The 17586-nt window shown below is 46.2% G+C and overlaps 1 protein-coding gene across 1 annotated transcript in view; it reads right to left on the bottom strand.

The window, feature by feature from the left end:
• Positions 1–17586, bottom strand: part of LOC111148473 (protein O-mannosyltransferase 2) — a 41899-nt gene that overhangs the window by 14642 nt on the left and 9671 nt on the right. Inside the window, exons 3-10 of the mRNA XM_022505038.1 lie at positions 14929–15033; positions 13081–13189; positions 11243–11351; positions 9256–9415; positions 7819–7925; positions 7083–7165; positions 4470–4579; positions 35–101 (exon numbers count right to left, since the gene is read on the bottom strand). Coding sequence (XP_022360746.1) covers positions 35–101; positions 4470–4579; positions 7083–7165; positions 7819–7925; positions 9256–9415; positions 11243–11351; positions 13081–13189; positions 14929–15033 — 850 coding nt within the window. The remainder of the gene's footprint in view (positions 1–34; positions 102–4469; positions 4580–7082; positions 7166–7818; positions 7926–9255; positions 9416–11242; positions 11352–13080; positions 13190–14928; positions 15034–17586) is intronic.

Genomic DNA, 17586 nt, shown 5'->3' with positions numbered 1-17586 from the left:
AAGCAGTAATGCAAGAAACATGTTCCTACGTTACCTGCATTTGTGTTGTGTTTCTTGATAATCCACAGGTTGTTGTAGTCCTTGTGCAAATAGGTGGTGACCTGGGTTGGGGGGCAGGTGGGAGAGAGAATACCATCAACATCGGCATAGCCACAGGATTATCAAGAGCAAACCAGCGTTGCTTAAGCCTCTTTCAGAATCCCCAGCCACCAACCTGAGGGGCCACGCTGCCCAGGAGGGTTCCAAAGTAGCCCTAGTGAGATTCTCTCCTTCCATCTGCGTTTAGAGGTTTCTCCCTCAAGTGCCTTTTTGATCAGTCTCTCTGTATATTTCTGCATCTTATCTTTAAAGTTTTAGCCTCCTAGAGGAGGAACCATGATACATTGTGTAACATAGTCTCCAGCACACAAACAGGATTTAGTGTATTTTTTAAATTTTCTATCTATCTATTTTAGAGAGAAATAGAGAGCATGAGCTGGGGGTGGGGCACAGGGAGAGGGAGAGAGAGAACGCTAAGTTGGCTTCACACCCAGGCGTGGAGCTGGATGTGGGCTCAATCTCAGGACCCTGAGATCATGACCTGATCCGAAATCAGGAATCAGACACTTAACTGACTGAGCTACCCTGGTGCCCTGATTTAGTGCATTTTAAGAGTAATTAAGAACATGCCTCAAATTTTCTAAATGAAAAATTCATGCTGTATTTTCTAGAATGTGACCAAATGAAACTAAATAGCTCCATATATATCTTGTCCTAGAAGCCTGAGGGTTTAGCCTGTAGCCATTTCATAGACACCGATTTTTTAAAAATTAAATGTGTGTGTGTGTGTGCATGTGAACATTCACATCATGCTGTGATGAATCTAATAGCAAAAATTTGGAAACAGAATAAATGTCCAGTGATAGGGGAATAGCTAACATGATGATACGTCTGCAGGACAGAACATTACACAGACACAAAAAATGTTTCTGAGCATTTTTTACCAGCATAGGAAAAGGTTTATAAAATGCTGATGCTGAAAGGGGCTGCCATTTATCACTAGGTACTGTTCTAAGCACTGGGCAAGTCTTCTATCTCTGCTAGGCACCATGGCTAGCCCCACCTTACTTACAAGGAAACTAAGGATGAGTTATTTGCTCAAAGTCACCATGGCCTATCGAACCAAGCAGCTAACTCCAAAGCTCCCAGGATAGAGATTATACACATAAGAATTATGCCAATTATATAAACAAGAACACAAATACCCAGAAACAATAGAAATATATACAAAGTGGGTTTTATGACTCCAATTGGATAAAACATTACTGATTTACTTGCAAAGGAATTTGGAATCAGCATTTAGGGAAAAAAATATGTATGTATTATGGCTGCTTTGTTTCAGTGGCTTTTCCTTTCTCAGAAAAAAATCAGGAATGATGGTATTTAGAATATACAAGACACATGGGTGGCTCAGCTGGTTAAGCATCAGACTCCTGATCTCAGCTCAGGTCTCGATCTCAGGGTCATGAGTTCAAGCCCCACACTGGAGCCCAGCCCCAAGCCCAGTGTGGAGCTAACTTAAAAAAAAGGGGGGGGGGGAGGTGCTTGGGCGGCTCAGTGGGTTTAGCCTTTGCCTTCAGCTCAGATCATGATCTCAGGGTCCTAGGATCGAGGCCGGCATGAGGGTCTCTGCTCAACAGGGAGCCTGCTTCCTCCTCTCTCTCTCTGCCTACTTGTGCTCTCTCTCTGTCAAATAAATTCTAAAAAAAAAAAAAAAAAAAAAAAAAAATACGAGAAACTAAAACATTTTGGCAGCCATAGAGAAATTAAATTCATACTCCTAAACAAAGGTACAGAGAGCCCAAGGCCTAGATTTGCTTAAAGGATCTTAAGATTTTATGTTGCTTGTGCGTATGTACTCTGTGTATTTTTTTAAACAAAACTTACTATTAAAATTATATAAGAAAAATTACTTCCTTATTACGAGTATAGTCTATGGCCTCTTTTTCCCATAGAAACATTTGTTTTTACAATGGATTGTTTTACAACACAAAGTCTCCTAGAAACACTCATATCCTATAACAACAGAATGTTGTACGCCAAACTATGTGGGTAAACATTGATCTTCTGCAATTAATGTAGTTTTCGGTTTTGGGTTATTTTGTTATTTTATTTTATAAATGTTATACTTTAAATATATTTTAAAATGGAGACTTAGGGTTGTTGACAAGACACGAAACTCCAGCGCCGTGTGGACCACTAGAAGTGGTTTAGTCCAACCCCCCAGCTGGCAGATGAAGAAACTGGCTAAGAAAGGCTCAGTGTGATTCAGCTGGGACAGAACCATACTCTTCCATGCCGTGGCCCCACATGCTCTCTCTACACCACTATCATGGCTTCACACCTCCACACATGACTGTGAGTGTGTAACACTAGGACTAGCGTAACAAGGTCCTTCTCTCCCTTTGCACAGTGTAAACAACGCTGGCCACCACGTCTGTAACTTGAGCTTCTCCATGACAGCTGCAGCTCCCCAAGGAAGGGCTAGCTGTGGTTTTCTGCCCTGGCTATCCACTAGCCTTTTCTGGAGAATTTCACAGCAAAATAGAAAGGCACAATGCATGGGCCCCCTCCTGGATCAGTGGAGTCAGAGCTTCTATTTGGTACCCAGGCACTGGATTGTTTTAAAAGCTCTCCAGTGGGCTTGAAGTGCTAGAGACAACAGGAGAATCAAGAATGGGAAACTTGATACTAAAACCCAACACTCTGTGTCAACTTCCTGGTGAACTAGTAAATAAGGAAATAATAATAAAGATTTTTAGGAAGTAAAACTTTTTTGCCAAGTAAAAATACCGGTCATTTTGCCAGAAGAGAAGCATCACTCCAAGCCTCTCAGCACAACAGCCTCCCCTGCGGCCTGCACGCCTCCCCTCTCCCCTGCTCCCTACTCCTGAGACCTGGGGCCTCACCCCTCCTCAGAAGCAGTCCCAGTTAGCAACGAGGCCCCCTTTACTATCATTCAATGTGGCCTCTTTCTTAGCCCCCACCTTCTCTGAGGCCTTTGCAGCACCTGAACTGCTGACCACCGGTCCTCCTGGGATGCTGCCTGCCCTGGGCTCTCCTCCCAACCCCTGTTCACGCCCTCCTTCTCAGCCTCGTCTACCAGCGCCCCTCAGAGCATCTCCACCACTGCCTAAGTGTTGCTGCCCCCCCCCCCAGGGCTCCTTCACTGCCTCTCCTGCCTCTGCACACCCTTCCTGGGCAACGCCACCCATCCCACTGTGTCACAGATACCCATATGCTACGCACACAGATCTCCTTCCTGAGACAAGCCCCAAAACTCAAAGACACAAAACAAACTCTCTCATTTCCAGAGCTATTCTTCCTCCTCCATTTCTGACTATGGTGAAATACCATTACCCCAGACACCTTCATCTCCAACCTACAGACCTAGATATAGCTTATCCCTGACAGCTGCCAGTGATGGGGCCCTGACACTGAGCTGTGAAGTGTTTCCTGAATCAATTCCCACCTCTCTTTCACGGTCTTTGCCTCTATTCACCATCCTCTGTCATGATTATTGCCTCCCAACTCATTTCTTGCCTTCAATCTGCTCCTCCTTTCAATCCATCACCCTCCTGCTGGAGGTTTTTTCCTAACCTAAAAATCTAACCACATCTTATCACGCCTCCACAAATCTCAATGCCTCACCAGTGTCCATAGAACAAAGTCAAATCTACTGTAACACGGAAGGCCTCTGCACAACTTGGCCTCCCCAACCTCTCCAACATCCTGCCTCTCCCTCTCAGGCACCGTCTGCCACAGCCACACCCGACACTCACAGACAGGGACACGGACACAGTGTGGCTCACTTGCTCAGGTAATACTCATGGCTAAGCCCCCAGGGTGCATGTCACATGTACTTCATACTTTTAATCTGCACAATGACCCCATGATGGAGAAAGGCACTCTTTATTTTCCCTAATTAAAAATGAAGATAATGAAGCAGAAAAAGGTCAAGTAACTTGTTTAAAGTCATACTCTGGTGCAACCAGGATTCAAACCCAGATAATGTAGTCTGGTTTCCAGGCCTGTGTTCACAACCACAACACCTGACCATCATCCATGTCAAGCCAGGCACCGTGAGCCTTCCGAGAGCTAGCAAGAGACAAGAGGAACTGAATTCACAGTTCAATGTGAATAGGGTTAGCGCACAGGTTTACAAAGCATGCCGCAAACCCCTCATGCGAGAGGCGTTTACCCCAGTAAGCAGTAGAGGTGGGTCATGGTAATTGGAGGCAACACTTGCTCTGAAGCCTAAAGAAGCTAGAGTTAGCCAGAGCAAAAGGATTAGGGCGCAAGAGGAAGACTGTTCCAAGCAGGGAAAATGGTGCAGGTAAAGGGTGGGGGCAAGAAAGAGAAGGGCGGGTTCCGTCCTGGCCAACAGTTTGGTGTTGCTACAGTACAGGAAGTACAAAAGGCTCGCTGACCTGCTGCTGGCGGGCGCCAATGCCCTCAGGGTAGAGGTGCCTGTGGGAGTGGAGATAGCCGATGGCCATCCGCAGGTTCTTCACGGTGATCACGGAGCCATAGGCCAGATCTGGGAGGAAGGGAGAGAGTGGAGGGTGTGAGCTGGCATGGTGCTAGCGGTGGCCCCTGACTGGAAGAGACCTCTGAAGCCACAGGACTCACTAACCGTCTCACAGACCACACTGGGCCTAGTGCCGCCTAAAGTGAGACACACAGGTGCCTTCTCACTCCCACGGTGTCAACGCAAGTAGGAGTTCACTACAGGGTCTCACTGGTGTCCTTACCTCCCTTTCCTCCTCAGAACTTCAGAAGAAGCTGGTATTAACAGGGGTATTATCAAGGCACTACTTGTAAAAGCAAAAGATTAGAAACAGCCCATCCTTCAAAGTCTATACATACATTGAACACAATAAAGGAAGAAGCGTTTCAAGTCTTACCTAACATATTCTTCAAGATAGATATAATGTTATGATAGACTGTTAAGATAATTTTCACTTTTGCAAAGTCCTTTTGTGTCTTTTGAATCTAACACTATATAAAGTAGCTGTTCGATGGTGTTTGGGTTTGTTGGTTTTTTCAATTCAGAGTTTAAAAAAAAAAAAAGAAGAAACTAAGAAGATCCCTTCTGCCTGCAGGCCCTGCGTAACTGAGAAGCCTCTTTTCCTCCTTACTGTCCCTCTTCTCAGTCCCCTGTAATCTGGCTGCCCTGGCATTCCCCAGTCCACTGAGACACGTCTCGCTCCATCAGTGATAGACTACTCCGGTCCTCCTTTGTTCGCTCCTTTGGTCAGCAGATCGTATCAAATACAGAGTGGATCCAAAGCTGGAGGGATCCTGGCTATGGCCCTGGGAGAGCCCAGTCTTAGAGAAGATGGCGGCACACACCGATGAGCGCAGGACAGTGGGCAAGTGCTCCAGCAAAGGAGTGACAGTGTGTGACACGGTGGGAGCCCAGAGCAGAGGAGGATGAATTCTCATGCAAAGAGTAAGAAGAGGCTGGCTTGATGGAAGAGATCACAGTGAGCTAGGCCTTTGAAACAACAAGCAGGCATTTGCTAGACCCCACGGCTCCATTCTTCTACACTCTCACCCAGGCCAACATATGCAGCCCCGCACACTGCTGACCATCTTTGCTTCTGGAAATGCTCTGTTCCCCCTTCTCAACCCACGCTCCCTCAAGGACTGTCCTCTGCAGCATCCTTTCCTAACTCCCTCCCTCCTGCACTCCCAGTGACCTGGCTTCAGCCAGCCCAGATCTCATTCTCTTTCCACAGGTTTCTTACAGATCACAGCCACTGCCACGGTATCACTTTTCCTGTTAGCTGGCCGATTCCTCCTCTGAAAGCATCAGCCGCAAGCCCATTAGCCCTGTTGCATGGACTTCCCCAGGCATCTCAAAATCAGCCTCTCTACAGTGGAACCCAGTATCTGTCTTTCTAAACGAACTTTTTAACCTGCTTTCCCTATTTCTCATTCTGTACAGTCTTGGCGGGGCCCCTCTGTCCTAGGCACTGTGCAAGGCACTGGAAAGACTAGAAGATGTCATTGTGCCTCCAAGAAACAATTACCTGAGCTCAAGTCCTCAGTGACATCTTTCCTTTTCTCTTTCCATGTCCAATCTCCCTTGTCCATGCCCCTGTGCCCCACTCCTATGGCTGCTACCACGATGCCCAGCTCAAGTCCTCAGAATAGCTTTCCAGAGGGGCTCCCTGCCTCCAATCCTGTCCCCTCCCTAGCCATCCTATGCTTCGCATCAGTGTTGCCTCCCTACAGCACAGCCTTCCTGTCCTCCTTCACGCTCAAAGGCCTTTGCTGTGTCTCCACTATCTATTTAATGAGTCAAATACCTCACCCAAACGTTTCAAACCCTTATAATCTGGGCCCAATCTATCCTTCCAGCCTTATCTTCTACTACTTTTCTATAGATAATCTGTGCCTTACATTGTGCCCTGTTCATGGCCTTGATCATGCTGTCCCCTCTGTGCTGTATGCCGTCTCCTCCCTCTCTGTCCGTTCAAATCTACCCATTCTTCCAGGGCCAGACTCCACGGCATCTCACTCTATGTACCTCTGATGCCCTCTAACCCCCTAGCAGAAGTGATCTCTTGCACCCTTCGATCCCTTATGTACTTAACACACACAGTTACCGGATTCTCCACTCTGGAGGGCAGGCCCTCTACAGCCGCCAGTGTGGCTAACGTGCTGAACTACGACCTGCGGATAAGTGGCTGGATGCGTGTCACAGAATGCGATGGTGGAAAGTGACCACCAGCACCAGGGCCTTGTGCTTTCACCAGATTCTCTCTGCTTGCCTTCCCACGGGGCTGACGTGGATGCTTCCACCGCCACAAGGGAGAAGTCACGCTGCACAGTCAAAGAGCTTGCTGCTCCAGGCTGCTCTTCCTGTGTCCCAAGTCACTCTTGAGTGCTCACCCCAGATCTAACTGGACGTTGTTGCTCCCAGTCTGCCATCTACAGCCTAAAATAACTCAGGCTATCATACCCGTCTTTTCTAATTCACCTACCCAGAAAGGCTTCTGCCCGTCTACCTTCATAAAGGCCGAGCTACTCACGTTCGGGGATGGAAGCATTGTGAAGGTTGTTGCCTGAGAGCCGGGCCTGGAAGGCAGAACTGAAGAAGCCATCACCAGGACCGCTGTGGGAAAAGGAGCAGAAGAGAGATGAGTTCCTAGAGAGGAATTCTAATTTCCTGGGAACCCTAGGAAGAGCCCTGTGCAACTAATCTAAAAAAAAAGACAACCGGAGTGGCAGCATGGTACACAGTGGCAGAGTTGGAGTAACAGGGGTCCAGATCTCAAATCAGCCACTTACTAGCTAGGTGACTTTCAGCAGTAGCTAACTTTGTTTAGCCTCAATTCCTCATTCATACATTGGGGATTAAAAAAAAAAAAGAAGAAGAAGAAGAACTCAAAAAGGATCATGATGAAGTGAGAGAATATGTACAAGATGCTGACAAGGGGCCGCTACTTGGTAAATGGGAGCTACAGCCAGTGCTGCTGAGATTATCGCCCTCCTCCAACTGCACGCCTTATTCTGGCCCATCCCTGTTAAGCACAGGGGCTCTGCTTAGGGATAAGGGGCAGTTTGGCTATTAGGAAGTTCTCTTCTTTCCGGCTTTTCTGAGCCCTCCAGATACCCAAAAGATGGAACATAGAAGAAACAAACAGATAAAACCCACCAGGTCCCTCTAACATCCCAACCACAGACCCAGCAAATCACAGAGCCAACCCGCAGGCTAAGAGGCAAGAGGAAAACGGGAAGCAAGAGGCTGGAAAGGCTCTGCTGTACCTTTTGTTCAGCACCATGAAGTGAACAGCATAAGTGGCCGTGTAGAGAGTCAAGGGCAGCACTATGAGGCACAGGACACGAGCGGTCAGGTGTTTCCCCACAGTCACCTGCAAACACAGCCAGTGCAGGGTGCTGGGCACATGGGATTTTATCTTACTTTGTACCTTATATGTGCGTTATATGTAACTTTTTATGTGTGAGTCAAAATCACAAAAAATTAAAAAACTAACAGCCAACAAGAAAAAAACGTGAAAACCCTAGCCTTTCTATAACAACCCTCCCCACCCCGGCCCTGCAAGGGGGTGAACCTGGGCCAGCCCTCTGCTGCCTATGCAGGCCCTCACCCAGGACCCCAGACCTTCCCTGCATCTTCAGCCTCATCACTCATCAGTCCCCTCTACCTCCCAGTTCCGCTGAGCTCCCCGCATGGTCCCTACGCTTCCTGCACTATGCCAGCCCTATCCGTCACACACATAAGTGTTCCTGATCTATAGCTCAGGCCTCAGCTTCCCCCCAAAAACCTTCCTGGACCACGTGACCCAGGCTCATGCCCTCCACTGTGCCCTCATAGCACTTTTTGGCTGGACTGTTATCACCCGTTCACTTATTTCTCTCTCTCCATTGTCTCTGGAGGGTAGGAATCCTTGCTTTCTTCATCCGTATATTCCACGTTTCAGACTTCAAGGTAGTCTGTCTGTATTTTCTGAGCTAATAAATGTACTTATCAAGGCTTTGGTTCAGAGGTGATGGTAAAGCATTGTGGTGAAGTAGTTCTGGTCTGGAGTCAGCCTCCTCTAAGCCTGAATCCTACATCTACCTTTATCACTTGTACAATCTTGGACACACGATTACCTCTCTGGGTCTGGACTTCCTCATTTCTGAAGAGAAGGTAATAACGACCCACCTCACAGGACTGTTAGGAGAGGTAAATGAGACAGTGAGGGTGAAGCCCTTTGCCCAGTGCCTGGCACAGAATCAGCTCTTAGTTAATAATACTTTAATAAACTCTAAAGGCCCTTATTCGCCTCCAAATCTGGAGACCCTGGGTCAGAGAAAGAACATTGTGAGTTCATGAAGTCATCCTACCCATTTTACCCAAGATCCCAAGCAGCAAGTATCTGCCATATATTGGCATGAGCCCAGCTGGACAGACTCCCCTGGCTGGGTAGTTTGTAGAGCATTTAAAAAACATCACAGAAACAAATGCCAAAAGAAAATTCCAAGGATGTGGGTTCATCCTCTCCCTTTAAACCTCTCTAGCCTCTGAGCATGGCCTACTTCCTACTGTCAGGCTGCCTACCAACAACGGCCAGATCCAGCCCACCTCAGGCCCAGAATACAGCCACTCTACCACCTGCAGGAGGCAGAGAAAGGCCACTGGCTCTGCTGCACAATACCAGGGAGCAAAGACATTTCCACAAGCACTTGGGTTCTCACCACTGAAAGACTGAGGTCTCCAAACAGGTGCCAAAGGTCTGAAATGGTGTTCCACCCCACTTGCAGGATGATAAAGAGGCCAACAAACTTGACCCCTAAAGCACCAGCCAGATTAATGCCAGTCAGGCTGAGCCAGAACCACCAGGGGGCAGAGAAGGGCCTGAAAACCAACAAGACACAGAGTTCAGTTTGGCAGCTGGAACCAAACTAAAAAAACAAAAACAAAAACAAGGGCAGCAGTGCGGAAGGGAAGAGGCGTTGTGACCCTGACAGGCTGGGCCTGCCCTCTTTCTAGAGGGCTCCTAACCTCAGGGGCCATGGCGTGGCTCCAAGGAGCATGGGGTCTATGAAACTCCCGAAACCGCAGGGAGCAGGGTGAGAGTAAGGAGGACATTTTTCTGGCTGCAGCTCTAGCTTTCCTGGCTAAGTACAGGGCTCCAAGTAAGAAAAAGTCTTGTTCTTCAGTAGTGACCGATCAAGTGGGAGGAAAAGGCAAATCCAGAGAGGCCCACCGGATTCAGCCAGCCCTCTCCTGGGGTCACCTGCGGCCCTTGTGAAGTCACCAAGTACTGCTTACTATGTGTCAGGCGCTGTTCTGAGCACTTCACACATATAAACTAACAGTCACTACCACTCAGCGGAGGTGGGTCGTATGATGATCCCCTCCACCCAGAGGAGGAAACTGAGATACAGAGAGGCTCAGCAGTACAGCCAGCAAGTGGTACGGTGTGTCCTAACCCCAGCGGTCGGTTCCAAGGTTTGTTACCCTTCCAGCACCCAGCGCTCGGTGCTGCCACTTCCCACTAGCTGGCTGCCTCCTCTGCCAGAGTGAAGGCTCCTTGACCACGAGACTTATGTACCTCCGGCCCCTGGCACAGTACCTGGCACATAGTAAGTATTCAAGAAGTGGCAGGTGGAGGCGGACGTGGTAGAAGAAGATAATCACCCAAAGCCAGAGAGAGATGGTAGTCTCTGGATTCGGCTTTACTAGCGTAATGTAATTTAATGAGCCTGCCATGGAGAGACCAAGCTGACTCCTAGAAAAGCCTAGGCCAAGCCAGCTCTTTTGGTTTGAATAGAAGGAATGACCTACTCTCCTCTCTCAGAGGCAATAGGATGATCTGGAAAAGACCGTTCTGGAAGAAGACCAGGCCCTCCAGAACAGCGTTAGAACTGACCAGGGCCTGCAGAGATCCTCTTGACTGGTATGGACTGCTTAAGCCAACCTTTACATACATTCTTGCTGTCAGTGGGTCAGGAATGGATGCAACCATGGAGGAGGGCAGGGAGACAAATAGCTCCTAGGCGGTTTCTGTCCTGGTTCCCTCCCCTCTAGGACAGAGAATGTGAAGGGAAAGTTATTTGGGGGTCCGTAACCAGCACTGGCGCCAAGGGTGGCTTAGAAGACGGTGGAGCTGGGGAAGGCCTTAGGATTCCTCCATAATATCCACAAACCAGTACCCGAGTCCACCCATTATAATATTCTTAAAGCAGATAATTGACATTTTCCTATTTTTACACAAAACAAAGATGAAAGTATGTCTAGAAAACATATTAAAATCTATTTTTATGGGGTGCCTGGGTGGCTCAGTAGGTTAAGCATCCAACTCTAGATTTCGGCTGAGGTCATGATCCCAGGGTCATGAGACTGAGTTTTTCATCGGGCTCATGCTAAGTGCGGAGCCTACTTGGGATTCTCTCTCTCCCTCTCCCTCTCCCTCTGCCCCTCCTCCTCTACATGCAAGCATATGTGTGTATGCTCTCTCTCTAAAAATAAACAAACAAATAAAGTAAAATAAAAACAAAATACATTTTTACGATCTAAAACGGGCAATCCAAGTTTAAAAAAAAAAAAGTATGCTTGCCTTAAGTGCAGTTTCAAGACAAGTCCTATAGGTACACACCCTGTCCCTGGTCATTACAGAAATTCTGGAGCTGCACAGCTTCTAACCCCCAATGCCCACCCCACAAAGATGGTGTTTCTGACCTGTTGGCACAGGAGTTGTACTTGACCATGCTCAGCATGGCAGCCATGATGAAGAACATCAAGATGGGGTCAAGGAGGATATACTGGGACAGAGTGAGGCATCCCGTATCTGAAAAACATGAGCTCAGCAGTGAAAAAGGGAATCAGAGATGGACCCCCCGAGAACCAAACACCCCAACAATAGGAAATAGCGTACCTTATGCTAAACTGCATGTAAGCATTTATGCGGTCAAGACCAGATGAGTCACTGAGTCATCAAGGAGGTGGAAGGCCATAGCTTTGGGGTTGACCAAATTGACCAAAGCCCAGGGATAGGAAACTATCTCACAGTGCTTTCAGGCCCATGACCCAAGAAAGGACCATGTCATTCAAACAGATGGAGCAGTCCTGGGACAAGGGTTCTTCCTCACTTCCACCATCAAAAAGGGAGTTCTGCCAGCCTGCTTACATAGCCATAAACGACCTATACCTAGGATAGAGTCTTAGCACGTTACATGAAGTCTCTGTCGGCAAATGATTCTCCACACAGGCACCAAAATGATTGTTTTTAAAACAAAATGTCACTACATCAAGCCCCTGCTTGAAGCCTCCAATGTCTTGCCGCTAACTCAGACTAACCAGGTCCTCATGACAGCTGCCAAAGCCGGCATGGTCTCCCTCCCTAAGCAACCTCCTGTCCCAACACCCTCTGCCTCATTCACTCCACTCTGGTCACACTTGGCCTCCTTGCTGTTCCCTGAATCCACCAAATCCTGCCTTGAACCAGAACCACCACACACGCTGTTCCCTCTGCCTGAACACTCAGATCTCTGCATATGGCTTCATGTTTTGCTTCACTCAGCAATCCGCTCAAGATTGCTGCCTACGAGAGAATCCCTCCCCGTTACTCTCTCCCTTACCCTACTCTGTTTTCTACATTGCACTATGGCTTACATTGTTACATCTCAGACTTATAATTCACTTGCTTATTTGTCATCTGCCCCACCAGTAGGGAATTTCCATGACAGCACAGTGTCTCATCAGCATATCCTTGGAGGCCCAGAAAAGTGGCCTGGCACAGAGGAGATGCTGGAAAAACAGTTGTGGGATGAAAAAAAGAATAAATGCAGAGGATGAATAACTGAGAAGGGAAATTAAAGACACAAAGAAAAAGCCACCAATCCTCTACAGAGAGGCCCTATAATCTTGCAACATATCTGTCAAAATACAGCCAGACTCACCCCCGAAATGTCCACCTAACTTGGCCTGGGCTTCTTTAAATGTTAAGTTCTATGAGGTCATGAATTCACTTTCATAAAAATCAGAATAGCACAGAACCAATTTCTACAGATCAATGCTCATTTATCCATGTGGGACTTATCCACAGAAAATAAAGTTCCCATTTTGTTATTTCCTGTCACCCAGCTACTTCTGAGACACCTGCCCTCGTAGTCAGTTGGAATCAGTTTAAGGAGTGCAAAGTTATAGCAACCTGAGAGATCTTGATAGTAACCTGAGAGAAGCAGAATTAGAATCGTAAGCGTCCTTCAAATAAACACACACACACACCACATATTTATCTTATCTACAACAAATTCAAATGTGGATAACCTGGAGATAATCTATTCTTGGGATTATGTATGTGAGCACTCCCCTTTGGTAATATAAAGGTGTGCTACACACAACTATTTTTATATGTAATTATCACTGGTGAAGAAAGAAAACTTGTAATACATTTACCCAATCCTAAAGTTACTTAAGCACTGGGTCATGGACAGAATCCTTAAATGTATTGATTTCCACCTCCACTCGTAATGTGGCAGTCAGTCTCCTAAGAATCACGGTATCAGACAACTTACCAAAGGTGAGGAGGGCAGCGGAGAGCAGCGCTGCTGGGAGGGACCTGGACAGTTCCAATACAGTGAGGTAGGCAAAGGGGACCAGCAAGGAACCAAGGAAAGCACAGAACTATGGAAGGAAAAGAGAAGCAGTCAAACAGGAAGATAAGCATCAAAGATCTACTTGACTTGGTACAAATGACTGTTTAAAATAGAGGACCTTGGGGCAGACATGACTTGGTGACGTGAAATCACCTGGAATATCTATAAGCAAGAAAGGGGTGGTTTGACAGTGAATCGTCAAATCAAGCGACATGTGTGTGCCCACTGAGCACCATCGAACACTGACATGAAATCAGCAAAGTTCAGCCGAGGAGGTGTGCACAGGATGGCACACAGTTTAATAGGGGACTCTGAGGTGAGACTGACCCATCCACTGCTAGCTGTGACTAAAATTGTACATCTCTGAACCTCAGCCTCCCCATCTGTACCATATGAAAAATTAGAGTTCCTGCCTCAGAGACTTTTATCTGGAGATTAAATGAACTAGTTTTATCAGCAGACACAAAGTACTCAATAAACATTAGCTTCCACTATACAACTGTCAGTACAAGCAGAGAAAGACCTCTCTACATTGTTTTAATGTTTTAGAGAATTCTATTATTATTTCTGTTATTTCTCCCTTGGCTCTTTTCTTCAACCACACCAGAAATGACTCTTTAATCTACAGGTTGCATTTTGATTCTGGGAAAAAAAATTATCTGACACTTCAGTATCTGGAGAATTGTTTTTTTGTTTTGTTTGGAACCACCAGCTCTCTCTCCACCTTCCTACCCTGTCCATCAAGAGTAAATAGACAAGCCCGGGGAAATGGAAATTCTCACATGTGGGTTGTCACTTTTTGTCAACTGAAAGCAATGTGTCCTAGTGTGAAAGGAAATGAGGCTGTCATATTTGGCCTTCTCAATTTCCACAGCAAGTCCACAGTGAGTCAGGCCTCTACCCAACTACATATGCTATGTGATGTTCAAAAGTCATTAAGAAGACGCAGAACCACTTAAGAATATGAACCCGAGGGCTAGGGCAATCCTTATTTAATACAGTATAATATGACCATGCAAATCACCCAGTGATTAGCGCAAATAAGCACACAATATTTATCTAAAGTGCTTTGAGCTCCTTAAGGAACAGAGCTTGTAATTAAATGCAACCTGTTCTGAGAGCTCCACATCTGAAGTCAGGTTTTGTAGGTTTCATTTAGCTGCAGATAAGGGGTCCCCACAGAGTTGGGTACTTAGGCCCGGTGATGTTCCTCAAGGTGGGTGCTATGACTCGGGAAAAACACGTAGCCTCTTCTAAAGACTGGAAAACCCCTTTTGGGTGCCTGAAACCTTCATGGGGAAAGAAGCAGTGACCTGGTGTCGGGAGTATGGAATGCTGAGATCTTAAGAGCCCTCAGAGATAGGCAACTCTCCAGCAGTTGTGGCCACAGAGGGGAATGACGTGCAGCTTGCCAACGTGCTGAGGCCAATGTCAAGGCTGCAGGAGCCTCCTGGCTGCCTGGGTCCGAGGTTGTTCTCCAACCCAAAGTCTGAAGCCTCACATGGGCTGGGCAATAGGTGACTGTGTGCTTGCTCCTACCCATGAAATCTCTGTATAATCTGTGGCCTCCCTTAACATTCTTATCCATCGCAGTTCTGAATCTCTATACCTAAATCTCTACTACAGGATGGGGGTCCAATCTTCCTCCCCTCCCACTGCCACCCAAAGTCCCTTTGTCTACACCTGCCACCACTCCACGGCTCCAACTGTAAGTTCTGACTGGGTGTGACCCCAGGGTTCAGTCTAGAGCAAGTCAGGAAGCCTTACTCCTCTCATTCCCATGTAGTTGTGATGCTCATACTTGTCCCCAGGCTTCTGGAACAAAAAAGTCCCATCATATCCACTCAGGTAGCCAGCAAGACCTATCAGCATCTGAGGAGAGAAGAAGAACAAACAAAAAGATGATGAGAGACTTTTAAGATTCCTCTGTCCCCAAACTTCCCTCCAGCTGCCCCCAGAGTTTGGATTCCCATGATAACTGTCCATAGGAGTTGCCAATGTGACATTTTCTCCTGCAGCTGTTGCAGAGCAAAGAACCTTTTGTCTAAAGAGCCCTTTGCCTAAAACAAATCCTCTCTTGTGTTAAGGCCAAGTTCTTGGGAATAGTACAGATTGAACACTTAGGAAGAAAACCCCCACAATTTGAAGGGCAGTGCCAGGAAGGGCTCTCTCATTCAGCTTTCTTTCATTTGCTATGAAATAAAACATGACAGCTCATGGGGGAGGCCACAGGCAGGGGCTGATTCCTGGGAGACAGACCCTCTGAAAGGAAGACGAGATTCCAAGTCAGAATGAGGACGGAGAAAAGTGGCCAGGGAGTTCCACACCAGCAATAGGCAGAAGGGAAGAAAGGAGGTTAAAAGGATGCTAAGACAGACATATTTCCCCAGAGGAGAAAAGTCCCAACGGAAAAAAAATACCAAAAGACCAGAGACCAGCTTCTCCTACTTCCAATATTTCAAAGAAGGGCAACCCTGGCACATTCCAAACCAGAACAAAGCAGATATTACACTAAGACGGAGATTTGTGAATCCTTCAAAATGTTCAAGAAGATCAGCTTCTTCATTTCTACCTTTCCAACTTCCAACAGCATAAAAGTCTCTTTTCCACACAAGCAATCAGAAGCTGCGAAGCCATGAAAACTGTCAGCAAATACCAAGCAATTTTAACACCAGGCTGCCCAGCCCGGACACCTGTGCTCCAGTTAAGCTGTGCAGAGGGACAGAATATTCTGGCTGTATTAAGAAAGCCCCTCCCTGCAACACTGCTTGTGGGGCTTGGGTTTGGACCATGAACCAGCTCCCTTTTTACTATAAGTAGCTCTAACCGAAGTTACTCTCTGTGGTTCCATGTCAAGGAATAGAGGCCAAAATTCAACAGTAAATGATTATAAAGTCCTGTTGTGGGGGGGCGGGGGGGAAGGAATCCTAGGGCTCAGAAGTTAATGTAACTATTTAACATAAAGTAAGAGGAGGTATTGAAAAGACAGAGCCATCCAAATACCTAGATGAACAAAAACTGACAGGAGACAATCAAATGCATGCCCCCTTCCCACCTGGGATCTCAGAGGATAAATTCACAAATCCACCTGGTGCTGGTATAAATTCCCAGACTACTTGGCAGGTCTGGTATAGTGAAGAAATGCACGATGGTTTGCATCTCAGCTCTCTGATTGCAGACAATACCTAATATGTCTGAGCTACAAATAGTAAAATCTCCCTTGCAGTGGGAGGGTAGGGTTGTGAAGATCAGAGACAGTGCAATAGGTCAAACCCCTGGCACTCTGCTGGGCACTATGCCAAGCCCTCAGGAGACAGCTGAAATTCAGTTCCCTCACGGTTAAAAGTAGCCCTGAGCTAATTTCCTAACTAACTCATTCCAATCAATAAGAAAAGCAAATTCTATAGGAAACAAAACAATAATGGCTAATAAACATATGAAGAAAATATTCAAAGCAACTCATAAAGACATGCAAATGAAAACAGTGACACACCATTTTTTATTCTCAAATTGGCAAAGTCCTGAAAGTATTATCATACCAGCGCTGGCAATGGTGTGGGAGAAGCAAGAACCCTCATGCACTGTTGGTGGGAATATATAACACTACAATATTTTTGCAGAAAAACTTAGCAATAGCTAACACAAATTTAAATGTGTGTATCCTTTGACTCTTTTTAATTTGGCTGCTAAGAACCTTTTAGATACACCTGCACAACTATGAAAAGATAAATGTACAAGGATGTTCATTGCAAAATCTTTGTAATGGCTGAAAACTGGAATTAACATAAATGTCCACCAATTAAAGATGGGCAAAATAATTTGTGGTACATCTGTATAATGGAATAATACATAGCCATTAAGATGAATGGAGTACCACAGTTATAAAAAAGGATGAGATCATGCCATTTGAGAAAGCATGGATGGACCTAGAGGGTATTATGCTAAGCCAGACTAAAAAAGACAAACACTATACGATTCCACTCATAAATGGAATCTTTAAAAAATGAATAAATAAACAAAAACAGATTCAGAACTATAAATACTGAGTACAAACTGTCGTTGCTAGAGGGAAAGGAGGGTGGGATGGGCAACGTGGGTGAACGGGAGTAGGAGATATAGGCTTCCACTTATGGAATGAGTAAGTCATGGAAATAAAAAGCACAGCATAAGGACTACAGTCAGTGATATCGTAGGAGCAATGTAACAGGACAGATGGCAGCTACACTGGCGGTGAGCACAGCATAACACAGAAACTTGTCAAATCACCATGTTGTATACCCGAAATTAATGTAACATCGTGTGTCAACTATACGCAAACTTAAAAAGTAAAAAATACAATAAAATATATTTTTAAAAAATGGAGTGAATTTTTATGTGCTAATGTGAAAGAAGTTGAGATATATCCTGTTTAAAATACAACTTGCT

The sequence above is a fragment of the Enhydra lutris genome, unplaced genomic scaffold (assembly GCF_002288905.1).
Source record: "Enhydra lutris kenyoni isolate GAN:26980312 unplaced genomic scaffold, ASM228890v2 scaffoldscaffold20, whole genome shotgun sequence".
Lineage (NCBI taxonomy): Eukaryota > Metazoa > Chordata > Mammalia > Carnivora > Mustelidae > Enhydra > Enhydra lutris.
This window is presented reverse-complemented; position numbering and strand designations above follow the sequence as displayed.